The sequence below is a fragment of the Muscardinus avellanarius genome (assembly GCF_963383645.1).
Source record: "Muscardinus avellanarius genome assembly, chromosome: 11".
Taxonomy (NCBI): domain Eukaryota; kingdom Metazoa; phylum Chordata; class Mammalia; order Rodentia; family Gliridae; genus Muscardinus; species Muscardinus avellanarius.
Window position 1 is genome coordinate 58,237,021 of NC_137797.1, and position 19,653 is coordinate 58,256,673.

The window sequence follows — 19,653 nt, forward strand, 5'->3', positions numbered from 1 at the left end:
TTTATTTTGATTTGTTTGTTTGTTTGTCTGTTTTGAAACAGGGTCCAGCTAAGCTGCTAAGGATCGTGGCTAAGGTGCTGAGGTTGTCCTAGAACCTGCAGTCTTCTTGTCTCAGATTCCCAAGTGCCTACGCCATTACAACTGGCGGAAGGCTGACTTTTAGGAGGGATGGGAATGCTGAAATTATTCAGATTCCCCAGAACCAGTGGTGTATTTGGAGATAATTGGAATAACTATCACCTGGCTTTCGTTCTCAGCTGTATTGCTCAAACTGCATAATTTCCATGAGGCACTTCTCTGATCCCAGTCATCAGTAATGAGGATAGAAAAACCACAAGGTTGTACAGTGATTAAATGAAGTAATATACATAGAATTATTTTGTGGCACATTGAATCATTTAACTATTGTTTGATGAGTCATAGTCTTTCCACTTCAAATCTGTCTTTGGCTGTTTACAAGATACAACAGAACAACAGAAATGCATTCCCCACAGATCTGTAGGCTGAGAAGTTTGGAATAAAGGAACTAGCAGATTCGGTATGTAGTAAGGATCCCTTTCCTGGTCCATAGACAGCTGCCTTTTCATTGTAACTTCATGTATTAAGAGAGACAAAGATGCTCTCTTTTGCAAGAGCGTGAAATCCTGTTCTCATGAGGGCTCTACCCGTATGACCAAATCAGCTCTCAAGAGATCATTTACTGCCCAAAGTCATCACATTAGAGATTTGGCTTCAACAAATAATTTTTTTCAGTGCTTAGTCTATAGCAAAATGCCACTGGATTGCAGTCCACATTAGTATTTTTCCTTTTTTTGTTTTGTTTAATGTTACTAAGATTAATGTGTATTTAATTAATATATATTTAGTGCTTTTTAACACTCAGTGTAGACACTACTAGCCTACAGAACTGAGCCTAATGTTCAGATTTCCAAAAGTCCATATTCTTTTTCATCCTTGCTCCTAAATCAGACAAGTTCTCCAACCAGTAACTGAAATTTTTCTTCCTGACATCTGAAGTGTGACGGACCAGACCATAAACTTCCCTGATTGGCTAATTTCTCATTTCTTCAGGATTCTAAGAGTTTCCTGCTTTGAAATGAACAGATCCAGTTATAACAATCACATGATATGGATTTGGCAAAGTGTTTGAAAGAATTAGGATATTTGTAGCATAAAATAATCTTGTAGGTGGTGAAGTCTTTATGGTAAAGTACTTATGAGAATTAGGAGCTCTATAGCACAATATCTTTGAAAATAGTATCAAATGAGGGGCAAATCAGAGGGTAATTGGCGTCCTCCACCTAGTCACTGGAGCCAGCTGTGTGACTCCAGTTCCCTCACACACTATCTCTGAATCTCCCCTCCTGAATGAAGCAGGTAGTAATACTTCCCTTGAGATAGGCATAACATGTTCTGAAATGGAAATGAAAAGTAATCTCAGGTTAATACAAAACACGGATGCTCCTCAACTTTCAATGTGGTTACAGTCCTAAAAACCCATTGTAAGTTGAAAATATCTCAAGTCAAAAATGCATTAAATACACCTAACTTACCAGACATAATAGTTTACTTAGCCTTGCCTAACTTAAACATGCTCAGAATGCTTATATTTGCCTACACTCAGGAAAAATCATCTAACACTAAGCCTATTTTATAGTAAAGTGTCAAATATCTCATGTAATTTATTGCATATGGTATGGAAAATGAAAGCCAGAATGGTGTGTGGATATACTTTCACCCTAACTTAGAGGCAAAAAAAGAAGTCAGTATGTCCAAACATCATTAAGTCAGGGACCATCTCTATAGTTTATTATTATATGATTTTAAATACACCCCATCCACTGATTCCTTTTAGACATCCACTCCTTTGAACTCCTTGTGAAGCAGTTTGGTACATTGATAGCTGTAGTCTCTTTTTCCTTTATATAATCTCACCCAGCTAGTACATTGCCCCAAAATGAACCTGTTTCTTATTCTTAGGTCAAATCAAAAAAAAGTTTTATGGTATGTAAAGAAGCATTTGATAGAATCATGAAAACTTCTAGGTCCCTCACCACTTGCTTTGAGCAGATGCGTATAGTTCAAAGGTATCTGACTTGTAGAAACAGTTAAGGGTATTTTAGGGGTGGAGAGAGTGGCCAGAGCCCTTTGTACATGAATATTATGATCTACATCAATGAGGAATGTTCTTGGTATGCACAGTCCGGATGTTCAGGGATTATGGAACTGGAAGCAGATTACAAGATGATGGATGTGGCAGGAGTGTTAATTTTGTTTGGTCTTGCATCCTGACCTCCAGGGCCCTTTCACGCAGCTCTCTGGGTAATATGAACTTTGTTTCATAGATTCTCAGACTGAGTGATTAACTGAGCAGGCTTGAGGGTTTGACATGTTCACACGGAATGTGGCAGGTGTATGATAAGGGTCCAGGGGCCCTGCACTCCTGACCCTGCAGTCTAGGAGAACTGCTGGGCCTACAGTCAGGAATGGGCTTGTTTTTGTTTTTTTGTTTTTTTTAATGCCTCCAGGACAATTGAAATAAAATATGTAATGGGGTCTACCAAGCTAGACAGCAAGTTTGGCTAGAGTCAAGGCTCTGTAGAAGGAAAGGGGGTCTGGTTTGTGGGTATTTAATTTTGAGCAAAGTTAGATGCTCTGATTCTGTGGCCTCGAGGAAATCACTCCCTCCTTTGCTTCAGGTGACAGCCAGAAATGGATCTCCCTCCAGAGACCTCTATAGCCCTGAGGTACAAGAGTGATGGCTTTCCCTCCGTTCTGCCTAGACATATTTATAAACTCTGATTTGATTACATTAAGATGTGCTGGTATCATCAAACCTTCCAATAATGTACTTCTGTCCTTGCAGTATAATCCAAGTCTGCAGCTGGTTTTCATCAAGGGCAATGTACAGAAGAGATGAAAGTGGGTTTCAAATACACATTTGATCCATGCAAGTGCAACATTATCTGAGGTGATTTCTTGCGGTGTCCTTGGAACTACCCCCGGCTCTCTGCGCCGGGCCTCGTTCTGTTTGTCTGATGTCTTCCTGGTGCTGGGCTTGGAGAGGCTTCAAGTGAACAGCGTGTGCCTCTTGGCTCACTGAGATTTTTCATGCTTGAGAGTTATCTCCACCAAAGTATTCTTTAAGCCTGAACCTGCTTTGAAGACAGGCAACTGTAATGGGGAGGTGAGAGCGTGCTAGTGAGTGAAGCCGCGCCGGCTCTCCACTGGCTTCTCCTTGACACCAGCTGATTAAACCTGGAGAGCTTGGCTCAGACACGAAGAGGCGGCTCTCTGCTTTATTCCAAGAGAGAATGTCTGAATCATGGAAAAATCCACTCTAGGAAGGTCATCTCCCTCCCCATTTAACCCTCTTTCATAAAATTCTGTGTGAGTTGCAGATTTCTCAGACAATGGCAGGCTGAAGCTATTGTGGCGTTTTTCATATTTACCGTAGATTCCAGTGATCACGTAGAAATGCAAATGTGAACCTTTTTTGAAATTCACCTAAGTCAGACATAGAAGTATCAATATTCAATTCTATAATAACTTAATGTACAATCTTGGATGTTGTTACTTTGAAGACAAGTTATGAACAAGAATTCTTCTTAAAAGAATTCAACTCAGTTGGGCATGGTGGGCTACACCTGTAGTCCTTGTACTTGGGAGGCTGAGACAAGAGAATTGCAGGCTCATGGCCATCCTCATCCACTTAGTGAGGCTTTCTGCAACTTAGTGAAGCCTTGTTTCAAAATAAAATAAGTAAATAAATAAAATAGGGCTAGGAGGTATAGCTCAGAGGAAGAATGTCCTTGAGTTCAATCCCCAGTACCACCAACAAAACAAAATAAAAAGAATCCAACTCATACATATTAAGATTCCAGGCATTTCCTATTTTTTCCTCATTTTTTAACCTAAACCATAATATTCCATTCCTGCACTGTAAATCAGGCGGCCAGCCTTGGCTCTTGGAGGAGCCTCTTCTCATTTGACCATTAGCGTGACCGTCAGCAATCACCAGAGCCTTGGCTGACATTATTAATTCCATTTCATTCTTGACCTTAGACTTTCTATCATGATAAATCATCTTGAATTATATGACTTCCAATCCTCCTCTCATATAATCTGATGAGATTTCCTCCCCTTCAGGGTAAGAAAAAGGAGAGATTACTCAATTAAACAAAAAGATTAGTATTAGACACTGAAGTTCTTCCTTTTGATAACTTTCTTTCAAATGCTGTGAGGTCTGAACATTTTTTAAAAGCACCAAAAAATGAGTTAATATAAAAGTTTTAGTTAGCGGACTGTACAGAATATTGCCCATTGTAGAATCTGCTATCTCATTTAACACGCAAGTATTTTCGCTTTCCGTATTTTGCTGATGGGACTGGAAATTGGAAAAATTCCTTTGGAAAAGGGTTTGGCAGTGGGTTCTAAAGCAGAGGATGCTACGGCCCCACAGTTTCATTCCTAGATGTGTGCCTAACAAAGTTGTATGCAAATGTTCACCAAAAGACTAGAATATGCATAGCGGGCACTGTTTGTAATAATAGCTCAAGCTGATAACTTGCCCATAGACAGCTGGATGAGTGAATAAATTGTGGTGCAGCCACACAATGGAACACAGCATAGTACTGAGAATGAGTGAGTTGTGAATACACATCACAACGATGGATCTCACAGACTTAGCAAAGCAAAGGGGTATCCTATAGGGTTCCAGGTGAACTACAAAAACAGGCAAGCTGATCAGGAAGTTGAAATGATGCTTTCCTTCAGGGGAGCAGAATGATTAGATGAGGTCCTGATGTGGTGATCTGGGGTGTTGGTGATGTCCTGTTTGATCTAAATGCTAGCCACACAGGTGAGTTTGGTTTGTGAAAACATCAGTCCAGGCACATATGTTATACACACTTTTCCATATATATTTCATTGAAAATTTTTTAAATGTTTTACTTTATGTAACCATATGGATCCTTTTTTAAGTGCACACTACCCTTTGCAGGATGGCCCTTTTTGGCATTCTGCAGGAAGCCACACTCCTGCTGTGCCTTTGCCCCACACCCTTTTCCTCCAGGAGCAACTCTTAAGCATCTCCAAACTGCTCTTCATTTTCTTGCCTTTGGTTTGGCTGCACTCAACCCATAGTCCTTTTCTGGCCAGCTGTTCTGATCCTATCCAGATTCTCTCGAACATTCCCTCTACCCTGTGAGTGTCCCTTAGCCCCCATTTTGTCTATAGCCTTCCTCTGGTGTGTGAATGCAGAGCAGAGGGGCCTTATTCCTTAGGCTTGTTTTGTTTGTTACTAGGGGTTGAACCCAGGAGTGCTCTATCTCTGAGTTAGACCTAGTCCTATTTAATTTTTTATTTTGAAACAGGGCCTTGCTAAGTTGCCAAGGGTCTCTCTAAGTTTCTGAAACTTTTCTTGAACCTGTGATCCTCCTTGTCTCAACCTCCCAAGTCCTGGGATTACAGGTATGTACCACCACGCCCAGTTTTCCTTGGGCTTTGAAACCCTTGTCCTTGGTACTTGGCACATGCCAGAGTTCAGATATTTGTTAGATGAATTCCTTTGGCTGGACACCCCAAAACCTGACACAGTTTCCTCATTGGCTGGCAATAGTCACTGGCCGGCTGGCCACAAAGTAGTAGGAAATTATATGAGAGGGAGAAAGAAAATGAGGACGCATTCTGTGTTCACTAGCAGGCAATTTTGAGTAACCTCCAGAGCTACTGTCTCTGTGTCCACTGGAAACCTGATCCTCACTCCTTACCGATGCTCCCTCGGGCTCCTTGGTCTCTTTGGAAACCATACCCATACCTGGTTTCTTTTCCTGGGGTCTGGGCTGTCTTCCCCAGCTTCCTGTTCTTCCTAACTTGCCAAGGCACTCAAAGTTCCCCTCATCCCTGGAGGGTAGTGCTCAGGTCCACTGACCTGGTTTGAGACAGACGCAGTTCAGGTTACTCACCTACTCTAAGCCTCTGGCCTTCCTCTACTCTACTGAGATTTACTATAAATTCCCAGCAGGTGTTTCCTCTTCAAGCTAGTCCTTCTCCTCAATCCCTCTGAGTATACAGAAAGTCTCACAGGGATAGGATGGTTGTATTTCTTCAGCACATGGTATTCATTTTCTTCTTCCCCAAAGTTGATTCTGCCCAGAACTAGAAAGGGTAACAACCATAGAAGACATCCGATTTCCTTCTCCCAGCTGGTGTCTTGCCCTAGAATGTAGGCTATCCCAGCATCCCTTCTGGAGGGATATCCTGCTTGTCCCTGGCCTGATGTAACTGTGTCTAAGTTTTTTCTCATCAGCTGCCCAGGACACTAAATGGCAAAGATACGTACCTTTTCTTTAGCAAACCTGTGCCTTCCAGAAGCCTTAAGTCTTGGCAACCTGCCCTTGCTAGAAGGGCTAGTTACCAAGCTTTTCCCCCTAGGTAATCTTTGTGGCACACATATTAACTTGGGGTAGACCTTTATCCTTCTCCTCTCAGGAGCATTCTGTTATGGTTCCTTGAAGGAAAGCCTCAAGATTTAGGATAATACTGGTGCAAAAAGATGTGTTTTTTTTTTAACAGAGCAAGCAAGCCAGGACACTTTAAATCTCACTCTGGTACAAATACTAATTTGGGGGGTTTTTAGTCTGCATGCTCATTAAGTAGAGAAGAGACATAGCCTTACTATATTTTTAGAATTGTGAAATATCATAGAAATTTAAATGGTATAAATACATTCACATTTACATGGTTTTAAGGAAGGTTTCTATCAAAGTATAAAAGGTTGACTAAACTTGAAGTGATTGTGTCCAGGATTATTTTTATATGTCATGGCCTTAGTTTTAACTTTTTTAAAAGACTGAAAGCTAGCCAGGCATGGTGGCACATGCTTGTAATCCCAGCATTTGGGAGGCTAAGACAGGAGGATCATAGTTCACGGACAGCCTCAGCTACTTAGTGAGGTCCTCTGCAACTTAGTGAGACCCTGTTTCAAAATAAAGAATAAAAAATAGGGTAAGGGGTGTATCTCAGAGGTCTAATGCCCCTGGGTTCCACCCCCAGTATCACAAAAAATAAATAAATAAAGAAAGAAAGAAAGAAAGAAAGAAAGAAAGAAAGAAAGAAAATAAAAATAGGGCTGGGGGTATCACTCAGAGGTAGAATGCCTCTGGGTTCAATCCCCAATACCGAAAAAAAAAAAAAAGATTGGAAGCTATGTTGTTTTCTATGAAATTTAATTAATCAATAAAATATAATTGTGCACAGCAAGTTAAAATGTTCTGTTTCCATTCTTCCAACAGATACTTAGAGCCTTTATGATGCTTGGTGACATACTAGACTAAGGTTTTTAAAATAATGAACATAAATCCAGTCATACCTGTAATCTCAGGACTTGAGAGGCTGACACAGGAGGTTTGATGACAGCCTTAGCAACCTAGAAAGACCCTATATCAAAACAAAAAAAAAATTTTTTAAGGGCTGGGGGCATAGCTTGGAGGTAAATGCCCCATGTGATCAACCTTCAGTTACTTACTTACTTACACACACACACACACACACACACACACACACACACACACACAGACACTAAGCATATGAAGTATAGCTTATATTCACATAAACTCAATGCTTGTTTTATTAACCTGTATCACTGTGCAGATGTTTCTAACATGCAATTATCCAAATAATGCCATCAAACAAAACTATATAAAATATATCCAGTGCATTGGATGAATAAGGAACATTCAGGAGAGTGTCTAGAATTGCTTTGCGAGTGAACATGGTTCTCAATGTGTGCTTGACCCCAGCTTGGATTTGGTCCGTGTTTATAATAGTCCATATCCTGAGGAAATGTGCACTGGGAAGGGGCAGTCATCATAAGTGCATATTGATGGACTGCTATGGCTATGTGTGGGCAGTAGAGTAAACCATGCCAAAATTATTCACAAATCATACAAGTTTAGAGTCGGGAAATCATTGAGTTTTATTGCTTAAAGCAACCTAACAAATTTCCCCACATATTACAGACTTTAAACTTGGAATGTGTTGCTTATAGGGAATTTGAAGTAAAATGACTTTGGGAGCACACATCTCCAGAATGCTGACTAAGCAACCCGTCTGGGAGGACAGGTCTGTAAAATGAAGTCATTCTAATCGAGATTGTGGCGCTTGAATGCTGGACAAGCCTTGGGGCGTACTCAGATTCCCACGTTGTTTGACCACCCTGCATCTACCTACCAAATATCTATGCTGGCCTTCATGGGCTTCTGCATGAGTTACTGAAATAAGAAGCAGTGAAGCTCTTTTCAACTTTTAGAAACTTAAATACTAGGTTCTAAAAATAAAAAAGCTAATAATTTTTAAGATTTTTTTTTAATGGAAGTGATCTGGGCTGGGGATGTTGCTGAGTATGAGCACCTGCCTCGCATGCGTGTGGCTCTGGGTTCCATCCACAGCACTGCCCCCAAAAAATGTTCAACAGCAGAAATATTCACAAGTATGGGTCATTTAAAAAGAAATTCCTCAGGAACATTTTTGTAATATTTTTTGTGACTTTGATTATGTGTACATAAGTAAATGTGCATAGAAGACCACATATGTAAACTTTCATTGCAACTGTGCAAAAAAAAAAAAATACACTAATGAGCAGACTATCTTCCTCCAATAACCAACAGGTGTTTTTCACAAACTCTGTGCTTTGTGTGTCATTTAGCATCTCATTTTCCACTAAGCAACCATATGTTTGCTCTGCTCTTACTTGGTTCTCGAGTTGCTTTAACACCATGCACTCCAGAGGGTCCGCCAGGTGCAGAAGTGGGGCTGGTGGGAAGCAGACCTGCCATTTAGGAGGTGGATGGTGATGTTAAAGAAGAGAGAGAAAGCCGGGCGTGGTGGCGCACGCTTGTAATCCCCGCGCTTGGGAGGCAGAGACAGGAGGATTGCACAGGTTCGAAGCCAGCCGCGCGCGCTGGCTTAGGAGACCCTGTTTCCAAACATAAAGTATAAAATAGGTCTGGGAGTGTAGCCCAGAGGTAGAAGGGCTTCCAGGAACCCCAGTACCACACACACAAAAAAAAAGAAAGAAAGAAAAAAAAAGAAGAGAGAGAAGCAAACGTATTCCACAGGTACACACGGACTACTCATAGTTGTATGGTAAAGATGTTGTAATAGAAGAGAAAAATTATGCCACGAGTGTGTGTGGCGATTAGGAAGAAAGGAGAGAAAATAGCACAACAAAGTTAGAGAAATTAAAATCTTGATGAGGGGAGGTGAATGTTAGTGTTTTCTTAGAGCAAAGACACTTTTTTCCTACCTTTTAGTAGATCTGAAGCTGGAATAGTGTACATTTCTTGCCAACCAGGAGTAAGACACAGGCACGTGCCAAAAGCACATGAATGGGCATCTCTAAAGGAAAAAAGGTTGTGTTTTTGTTTTTCTCACCTGTTACAGTGTTCAGAGTGAGATCCCTATAACAAAAGAAAGGCTAACAAGAGGAAAACACAAATTTATGTAATATGTAATACAAGTTTTACCAGACACAGGAGCCTGTATCAGAACATGAGGTTCCAAGAAAACACGTACACTTGTGGATTTTTTGTTTTTGTTTTTTTAGTTAGGCTTGACAATGAGTGGACATTACTAGAGAAATATGGTTGGACAATGGAATTGTGATCTAGTGGAAATAAAGTGGGGGAAGTTAGCAAGTCATATTCATTCAGATTCTACGGTGTCCCGTTGTCTTTAGAAATAAGGGTGCTCTTCCCCTTTGAGTGGAAGAGGAGACCCACAAGCTGCATGGGAGAAGGGCAGGGAACAGTGAGGAAGACTGCCCCATTTCTGCTATTTTCTCAAATGCCAATGTACAATATTTTATAATAAGGTATCCTAAACTCCATCACCCTAACTTGTAATCTGAGTGTCCACCTGCTTAGGAAAAAAAAAAACTGTAGAGAAAATGGAAACATTTGTTAAGCTCCTGTGACTCGAACTAGTTGTGTGGAAAAGAGTGAGGAGGTATGAATCAGACCTGTTCAGCCACATTCCCAATGTGGGAGTCAGAAGAAAGCCAGCTCTCGATCATCGCAAAGCTGGCTTAGGAACGTCCGCACCCCTGGCTTTGCAGCATGTGGGTTATTTAAGAAATGCTGCATCACCAATACTCACAGGAAGCACAGGACTCTTGTGGGGAGTCAGGAACATCACGATTCTGAGTTGAAAAGTGACGAGAGCGAGAGGATTCTGAGGGAAATTTTTGGAAAGTCTTAGCCAATACAAAGACTGTTCTTGACTTATAATGGTTCAATGTATGGTTGGTTTGGTTGGTTGCATTTTATTTGTTTTATACTTTGTGGTAGTACAAAACAGTACATAATCAGGAGAAACCTTAATTTAAATTTTGAAGTTTGATTTTCATCCAGGCTAGTGAGAACTCAATGCAAGATTCTCTTAGGATGTCAGGCAGTAGCAGCAGCAGCAGCAGCAGCAGCAGCAGCAGCAGCAGCAGCAGCAGCAAGGCATAGCCCTAGTCAGTCATGAGATTGCAAGAGTTATTTACAATGCCTCTGCCATCTTGTGCCCCATTAAGATGTATGACAGCAGTGCACTAATAAAAATAATAAAAACAATGGATATTCTACAGTGTTCTGCTTTTTCAAATGCCAACATGCCATATTTAAAGGAAAAATGTGATACTAGAGATTGAGCCTAGGAATGCTTTACCACTAAGCTATGTACCTAGCCCTCCACCCCCCATTTTTTTAGAGAGAGGGTCTTATTAAGTTCCTCAGGTGGCTTTGAACTTGCAATCTTTTTCTCTGAGCCTTCCAAGTACTAGAATTACAGGTGTGTACCACCATGCCTGGCTAACCTGCCATGTTTTAGAGTAGCATTTTTGTGTGTGTGTGGTGGTACTGGGGTTCCTGGAAACCCTTCTACCTCTGGGTTACACTCCCAGACCTATTTCTTTTTTTTTTTTTTTTTTTTTATTTGGAGACAGGGTCTCTTAAGCCAGCGAGGCTGGCTTCAAACCTGCACGATCCTCCTGTCTCCGCCTCCCAAGCGCGGGATTACAAGCTTGCGCCACCACACCTGGCTAGAGTAGCATATTCCACATTGCTAAGCTATGATGTTCGGTAAGTTAGGAGTATTCAATGCATTTTCATCTTAAAATGGATTTATCAGGAATGTAGCCCTAGTACAAGTCATACCATCTTTACTTCACTTATATATCCTTTACTAAATATAAAAATGTCTGAAAGAACCCTTCCAAAAACAATACAGATTTGAAGTGACAAGAAAGCATGGTGTACAATTTGATTGGCACTTTTCATTTCCTTTCTTAGAGGTAATAAAATAATGGTGCATCTAATAAATGGCATTTAAATTAAAAACATATAGTACCATGTTGTTATTCTGGGAGAAGCAAGCAGTGTGTTGTTGAGATTATGAAATCCTTTGCATGTGAAGGGGCTACCATGTCATAAGTGACATGGGTTTAAGGCTCCTTTAAACCTGCGCATCCTCAGAGGAGAGGTAAGGCACCCCTTGCAGATAGCAAAGCAGCCAAGGAGTTGCCAGTTAACCTGCAGATACATGCCTCAACAGATCTGGCACAACTGCCTAGGCAACTGTATATCAGCAAAGAAGGGCACATGGGTACCTGGTTAAAGTACCATGCGAGGGCCCACTCATTCATCTGTTAAGAGGCAAAACTTTTAGAACCTACACATTTACCCTTGTAGGAGAGATTTTTTTTTTTTCTTACCCAATGCTGGGTTCACGGTTGGTGGCCCTATCTCACAAGGAAATGAAAAAGAGAAAAGAGAACAGTTAATTTAATGTACATTGTGAAGGATCCTTCAAATACAAGATCCTTGTGACATAAGAGCCTTTAAAAATGAAGAGCTAGAGAAACAAGGAAAACTTTTTTTTTTTTTTTTATGGACAGTCATACATAAGGTTGATTGGAAAATAAAAGGGCTCTTGACTTCATGGTCATAAGTTGGTGGAGGGGGATAACTCAACCAGGTCTGTTTTTTCAGAATTTTCTTGGCATCTGCGTGTGACATTCCATTCTCCTGGGTATGGAGCAGAACCCCTCTGGAATGAGGGTCTTGTAAGCTATTTTCAGAAGTCAGCTAGGTTTAATGGCCTGCTTCAGGGGAAAATGGGTGAAAATAATTATTTCTTCTTTCTATGACCTGTGTGTTTATCAGCTTCCCCCTAATGCAACAAATAACTGAGATAAATCAACTTTAAGGGAGGAAAGGTTTATTTTGGCTTACAGTTTCAGTTCATGGTCATTTGATCCATTGCTCTTGAGCCTGTGGTGGAAGCATGTGTTGGAATGAGCTGCTCGCCCCTTTGCAGCCTGGAAGCAAAGAAAGATACAAGAGGGAGCTAGGGTCCCAGTGACATAGCTTTCTTCTACTAGGCCCTACCTCTTAAAGGTTCCATCACCTCCCAATAGCACAACAGGCTGGTAACCAAGACTTCAACACATTAGTCTTTGGGGGACACCTTCAAGCCATAGCAACCTTCTCCTATTTCCTCAAATGACAAGGTACCATTTTTAGGGTAACATATCCTAAACCCCATCATCCCCCTAAGTTTGGGGGTTTGTAACGAAATGTTTCAGGAATGTCCTTTGTATTATTTCCTGTTTGTCACAAATGCATGTGTGTGTGTTGGCTATCTCTGTTTACACACACATGCTGTCTTAGTCCATTTTGTGTGACTATAAACAAAATACCATAAACTAGGAAGTGTAGAAGGGATAGAAATTTTTCCCTCACATTTCTGGGTTCTGGGATCAAGTTGCCAGCATCTGGTGTGGGTCTCCTTGTTAGATCTTCACATGGCAGAAGGCAGAAGGGAAAGAGCAGAGTGAGTCTAGTCCCACTGCCCTTCTTAGAGTAGCATTAACCAGTCGTGGGTGCAGAACTCACATGACCTAAACTCCCAGCAGACTACACTGGGAATTGTTTCCAACACATGAATTGAGGACATATATTCAGACCATAGCACACACTCATTCATATATATATATATATATATATATATATATATATATGTCTGTATATGTATATATATACATATATGTATATATGTATATATATACATATATATGAATGTTCTATATTTAGATCTGTGTGTATATGGCATGCCACATAAGCTTATGCACACATACATACACATAGGTATTTGATAACCTTTTTACAATGAAATCAACTCTGTCATTGCATATTCTCTAAAGCATTCTTATAAGTGATAGTATAGAGTTTCTTTGTATGAGTTTATGCTAGTTTATTTAACCATTCGTATTATTAAATGATGTCCTTGGGTTAGTTATTGACTGTTATAAATATTGCCAGTAATAGTTTTGTTAACCATCCTGTGTGCAGATCTGTGTTTTATTTCTTTAGCTGTATCTGCTAAGTTAGACTGCATGATTTAAGAGCTAAAGATCATAGAACATTTGTGGTTCTCTGAGTTTTTATTTTTTTCCTTGTAAATCTGTGTTGAGGGGTCAGAGGGCTCACATAGGATGGAGATTTTTGAGGAGGATATTAAGCTCAGGTTCTAGAAGTACCTACTCTTAGCTGGTGACTTTGGGCTTGATGTCTTAATCATTTCTGAAATATAGTTTCCTTGATTGTGAGTTGAGTCTGTGACAAAGGCTTTGTAGCATTGTTGGGGGAGGAGAATAAAGTGTATTGAGTCCCTGATATAAGGCATCTCGTAATCTGGAAATCAGTATTAGTCCAGCCTCTGGGTGGACCAAAACTTCATTCTGATAGTGTCAGCATTCAAAAAGATGATAAAGGAAAATGGTCCTGTTTATTGACTACTTAAACCTGTTTCTTAATTTTCACTGGTAGACTCAATTTTTTTTTTAAATGAAATACTTTCTATGTTTTTGGCATGACTGGCTTCATAGGCATATCACTTGTACAATCACAGCAAGATTTGTTTAGTTTAATGCACTGTTGTTCCAGTCTTGAAATCCCTAATTTTGAATAGTTCCATATTTTCTTTTTGCACTGGACCCTTACCAATTAAATTGCCATTCCTGCCCATAGGTTGTTGAAGAGTGAAATGAGAGCTCATAAAGCTCTGAGCATAGCACGTGGAATGGAATAGGTCTCAGTAATCATTAAATAGATATAGTAATGATTTTTTAGGAGCAAAAACAACCATGACCAGTGTCTTAGAGACATTTCATTTAATTATGAAAATAGCAGTATAAAATCAGATATAATTCATTTCATTTTACAGATAAAGAAACTGAGGCCCAGGGAATTAGAAGACCCACTAAAATCACGCCATTTATAAATGCAGTTTGGATGCAGACCCAAGTCTGTCTCACCCAAAGTTCATACCGCTGACCTCCCTGTTACATATATTAGTTCCCTTCCTTCTTTTCAAGAGACCTTCTCTGTAAAACCCAGATTGTAAGCTTCCTTGATATCTATCAGCAGCCCAAGTCTCACCTCAGATCCCCTCAATGCAATCCCAAATTCCCACCAAACCTGGAGGCTACTGGGACAGGGATAGAAAGCCACAGGTCTCCCTCCCCTCAGCCCTCCTGACCTGTCTCACCCCATCCTGTCAGCCCCCAAACATGCTCAGAACCTACTGCCTCAGAGTTCCATCTCTAGCAGATATGACCGACCTGCTGGACAATTCAGTTCTCTTCCTCTTTGATTCTTTTTTAAAATTTTTATTGGTGCACTGTAGTCATACATCTTAATGGAGTACAAGATAGTAGAGCCATACATGTATACATAACCCAATTAGCCCTCCCCCAGGTCCTACACCATTCCCTTCCTCCTTCTCATGTTTGGCTTAGTGATTGACTTTGATATGTTTGTGAATGCGCATTAGGGAGTTTCCCTCTTCCTCCCTCCCACCTCCCTCAGTTGGATCACCATACGTGTTCACCTGTAGATTCTCCTTCATCCAGAGTTCTTCCTATGACCCATTTTCTCCCTAGCTTCCACATTATATTAAATGAGATTAGTCAGTCAGTTACAAAAAGTAAGAAATCGGATGTTCTCCCTCTTTGATTCTTGATAAACCTATTTTCGAAACACTGGCGTCTAACTAGTACCTCCAACCCACCTGAGCATTAGCAGAAGATCTGCAGCTACCAAGTGCTAGGGAGGGGGCTATAGGAGATACTTAATGTAGGTTCAGCATCCCTAATCCAAAATCTGAAATGCTGTAAAATCTGAAAAATTTTGCATGCTGACATAATGCAATAAGTGAACAGTTCCACACTTGACCTCCTGTGACAGGTTGCAGCCAAAACACAAGCATTGAAAATACTGTATAAAATTATCTTCAGGCTACATGCATAAGATACACCTGAAACATGAGTGAATTTGTACTTAAAATTAGGTCCTATCCCCAAGGTATCTCATTATGTATATGGAAATATTCCAAAATTTAAAAAAAAAATAAACAACTTCTTGTCCCAAGCATTTTGGATAAGGGATACTCAACCTGTACAAGTGTACTGAGGACATGCCATCTGTCCTACGGCAGGGATCCCTTGCCTTCCTACAGTGCCAGCCCATGATATGCTCTGCCCACTCTTTTCCCTGCCAAAAAAGAGAGCCGAGCCATCCCACCACACTGCTGATGTGCAGGCGTCGGGTTTGATGTGGGAAGTCATGGTGCAGGTGTGCTTACAGCCTGTGGGCCCTGAGCAGGGATGTTAAACCGTGAGCATTCCATCTTCAGTTAGCCAGCTTTGAATTCCTAACGTGACAATGAGACTGTTTGTTTCAAAGCAATTCCCTAAGTGGCTATTTGCTCAAGACTTTTGTAGTGTGAGCAGAGATTTGGGAGGTGGGGGGAGAAGCCATCTGCTCCGGAATAGCCTTCCAATGACAGTAGCAAGTTGACTGCAGAGCGACCTGGAGGGAGTCCAGCAGAATGTTCCTGTCTGGTGAGTCGGCCCCACCCCACTGCCTCAGGCCAGCCCTGGTGTTTGCTGGGGACTCACACAGGGCTTTCAAAAGCAAGGCCTTGGTAACTGTGGTGTGGGAGAGAGAAAAGAAGGGAAAGTCAAAAAGGAAGGAGTCAGAGTGAGCTTTCTCTTTGCCTTTCTCTTGCCAGTGTGCCATCAGGAAAGTGAAACTATCTTGAATTGGACTAAAAATGAAAAGCTGGTCTTGGTGGTGGAAGCCCCGGGAGGCTGAGATGGGAGGTTCAAGCACAGGTTCAAGGCCAGCCTCAGCAACTTAGCCAGACTCTTGGCAGCTTAGTGAGACCCTTTTTCAAAATAAAAAAAGGGCTGGGGATGTAGTTCAGAGATAGAATGCCCCTGGAGTCAGTCTTCAGTAGCATAAAAAGGGGCAGGGGCAAGGATTAAACTCAGTGGTAGAATGCTAATTTCTAGTCTCAATACCAAGAATAAGAAAGAGAACTCTTTGAAGACACTCTCTTTTCTTTTAGCTAAAATGTGTCTTTGATAGCAATTAATTTATCATATTAAATGAAAAAAAATGACATTCCTACCTAAATTAAGTGCAAGATTCTTATTTGGTCATTTTCTATTAGTTTTTAAATTCTGAAATCTGCTTACTTCCCTTAAAATATGAGACAATTTTCTTGTTTTTATGCTCTGTCTCATTTGCAAGACATCCTTGAGTCTTATTTTTTCCTCTAAATATGTGTGCAGCTTTTTTTTTTTTTCTTTTTGCTATTAGGCATTCATGCAGCCTCACTTGCTGGGAAATGAGTTCACACATTTGGAGTTTCCAAGGAGAGTACAGAGAAAGGAACTTGGAAAGAAGATGCTCTACCGGGACTTTAATATGACAGGCTGGTAAGAACACACCTCCCTCTGCCCAGCTCCACTGCAGCGTGTGTGCGTAAGAAGCGTTGCCACCGTGAAAAGCCGCATATGCATCAGAAGGTGCAGCCAGAGACCTGGGTTTGGGAACAAGACCCGGGCCTGGGGCAGCTGAGGACCAGTTCCCAAATTACAGGCATTGGTTTGTCTCTGCATACCGCAGGCCCTCCTCGGGCACTGCACCACACCAAGCTGACTTAATTCTCATTTCACATAGCAGCACTGTGTCAGGGCATTTGAATCATATTAAGCTTTTTAGGTCATGGTTACTAAAGAGATAGAGAAGCTCGAAGGAGTCTGCTTAGGATTGTTGAGCCAAACTGGCTTGACTTTCAATCCTGGCTCTGCCTTTTATAAATGAACAAAATAGATAAACTACTTAACCCCAAGAGCCCATATTTCCATGGATAAAGTGAAGAAGAAAAAAAAGATATGCCCTTTTGCAGATCACTGTAAAGATTGTAGGTAATAAGCTATTTTTATTTTAGGTATTTCTTAATATCTGTGAGAGGTTAGTTTCAGGATTGCAAATCCAAGGCTGCTCAAGTTTCTTATATATAATGGTGTAATATTTGTATATACCCATCCCGTGGACATATAGCCCTCCCTCATATACTTTTAATCATCTCTATATTACTTTAAAATATCTTCGGCAGAGCTGGGCGTGGTGGCGCACGCTTGTAATCCCAGCATACGGGAGGCTGAGACCTGGAGGATCGCGGTTCGCAGACAGCCTCAGCTGCTTAGTGAGGCCCTTTGCAACTCAGTGAGACCCGGTTTCAAAATTTAAAAATAAAATAAAAAATAAGGCAAGGGGTGTAGCTCGGAGGTCAAATGCCCATCCCCAGACCCGAAAAAAAAAAATCTTCAGCAATGTAAATTCCATGTAAATAGTGATTATACTGTATAATTTAGGGAATAATGACAAGAAAAAACTCTGGACATATTCACTACAGACACTTAATATTTTAATTCTTAAAAAATATATTTTTTAAAAATTTTCCATCTATGATTGATTGACTTCATAGGTATGACACCTGAGATATGGACAGCCACTGCATTTCACCACATTCAGGTTGAAGTAAGGACTTTTGCGTTAGGGTGTGTTATTCCCAAAACACACCTATATAAGCACCAAGACCCCTTATGTAGTGGGTCAGTGGCTGCTGTTGATGAAGACCTGCTCTGTCTCTTCTATCTATCTGAATAACAGATATAATAGCATATGATATGAATATGATCTGAATAACAGATACGATAGGCTCTTAAACATTCTAAGGTGGATGTGAGGATTAAATGAGAGCAGAGTCTTGCTCATGGAAGTGTAGCTAAGCCCTGGGTTCCTCATGAGTGAGCCTCTTGCAGTCTAGAGAATAACAGAAGAATGAGAAACAACTCTTTCCTTACCCCATCTCCCGAAAAGGCAGAGAAGTAGCTTCTATTGTCTTCTCTTCATTGTGAACAGATGGTCACAGCCCAGAGTCCCATGGTGATGGATTCTAGGCTGGGGGTCTACTTTTAGGGCACATATGGTCATAAAGGGACAAGTCAAACAGCCCATGGAAGATAAGAGGCTGATCCAAAAGCTGGTTGTTGTGCGCCAACTGAAAAAGCAGGTCCTCTCCCAGATCCACTTTTCTTCCTCCAGAATGAGGTCAGCAAACTATGTCTGGGGAGCCGTGTTTGCCTACACCTGTCTCTGTAAATAATTATCTTTTCCATACAGCTACACCCATTTGTTTATGTTTAATGGATGGAGGCCTGCCCCACTACAGGGCAATTGAGTACTTACAACAGAGTCCGTATGGCTTAGAATATTTGCCACTGCTCTAAAACATGAATGGATGTATATCGAAAAGGTTTTGCCATATTTGTAGCTGAGTTTTAATGTCCTAGCATCCTTATCGTAACCCCAGCTGGGTTTTCTTATAAATTCATTTGTATTCATTCAGCAAAAGTCAGCACTTCTTACGGAAAAATTGAAGGCGAGGGCTAGTATAATTCAGAAACACGTAGTAGTAGTAGTTTTGGCTGGGTATTGTAGAATTTGGAAAGATGAAGAAGGTTAGGAACCCATGTGATTATAAACACATTTTAAAAAGAATGATCTAAAAAGACACTTTAGTAACTTAGCAAAACTCTGTTTCAAAATAAAAAGGGATAGGGTAGCTCAGAAGTAGAGTGGGGAGAGCAATCCGTGTGTGGACAGTCGGTGAGGAGTGTGGGAATGCTGAGTTTGCATTTGAGACATGTCAAGCTGGAGACAAGACTGTTCGTGCTTTCTACGCCAGAAAGGCAAATAAGAGCTAAGCAGCGAACACAAACCGGTAAATACCATGTCGAGGATTGTTGTTTGGTCGAATTTCTTTGTTGCAGATGCTTAGTGTCAATTCATATGGGGAGGGAAGGACAAAGTATTGCTACTAGCTTTTGGAAACCACTTCTAATGAGATGAGAGACATCATCACTTTAATGGACAAGATGCTTTCAAAGGCTGTAAATGTTCTACTCAAACCCTGTGATGAGGTTAGTGTTTATATTCCCTTTTTCAATCTCTTGAAGTTGTACTTTTTTTGGTAGCTTATATATTTTCCTTACAACAAATGGGTAAAGATTGTCCTCATTTTATATATTTTTTTCAGAGCAGGTAAGTTCAGGACCTAGATTATATCCAATTATATATGCACGTATTTTCTTCCCCCACCCCCATCTTTCTCTGTCTTCTGTGTTAGCATGGTCCTATGCAGATAAGCAGCCCATAAGTGGACTGTTTTTAATTGTGTGGAACTTCACAG

At 40.8% G+C, this 19,653-nt stretch overlaps 1 protein-coding gene across 1 annotated transcript in view; it reads left to right on the top strand.

Moving 5' to 3' along the window:
* The window catches only part of PPM1H (protein phosphatase, Mg2+/Mn2+ dependent 1H), a gene marked incomplete at both ends in the record, with an annotated part of 281,266 nt that overhangs the window by 193,537 nt on the left and 68,076 nt on the right, over nt 1-19,653 (top strand). The window contains one exon of the mRNA XM_080705408.1: nt 16,713-16,831. Coding sequence (XP_080561534.1) covers nt 16,713-16,831 — 119 coding nt within the window. The remainder of the gene's footprint in view (nt 1-16,712; nt 16,832-19,653) is intronic.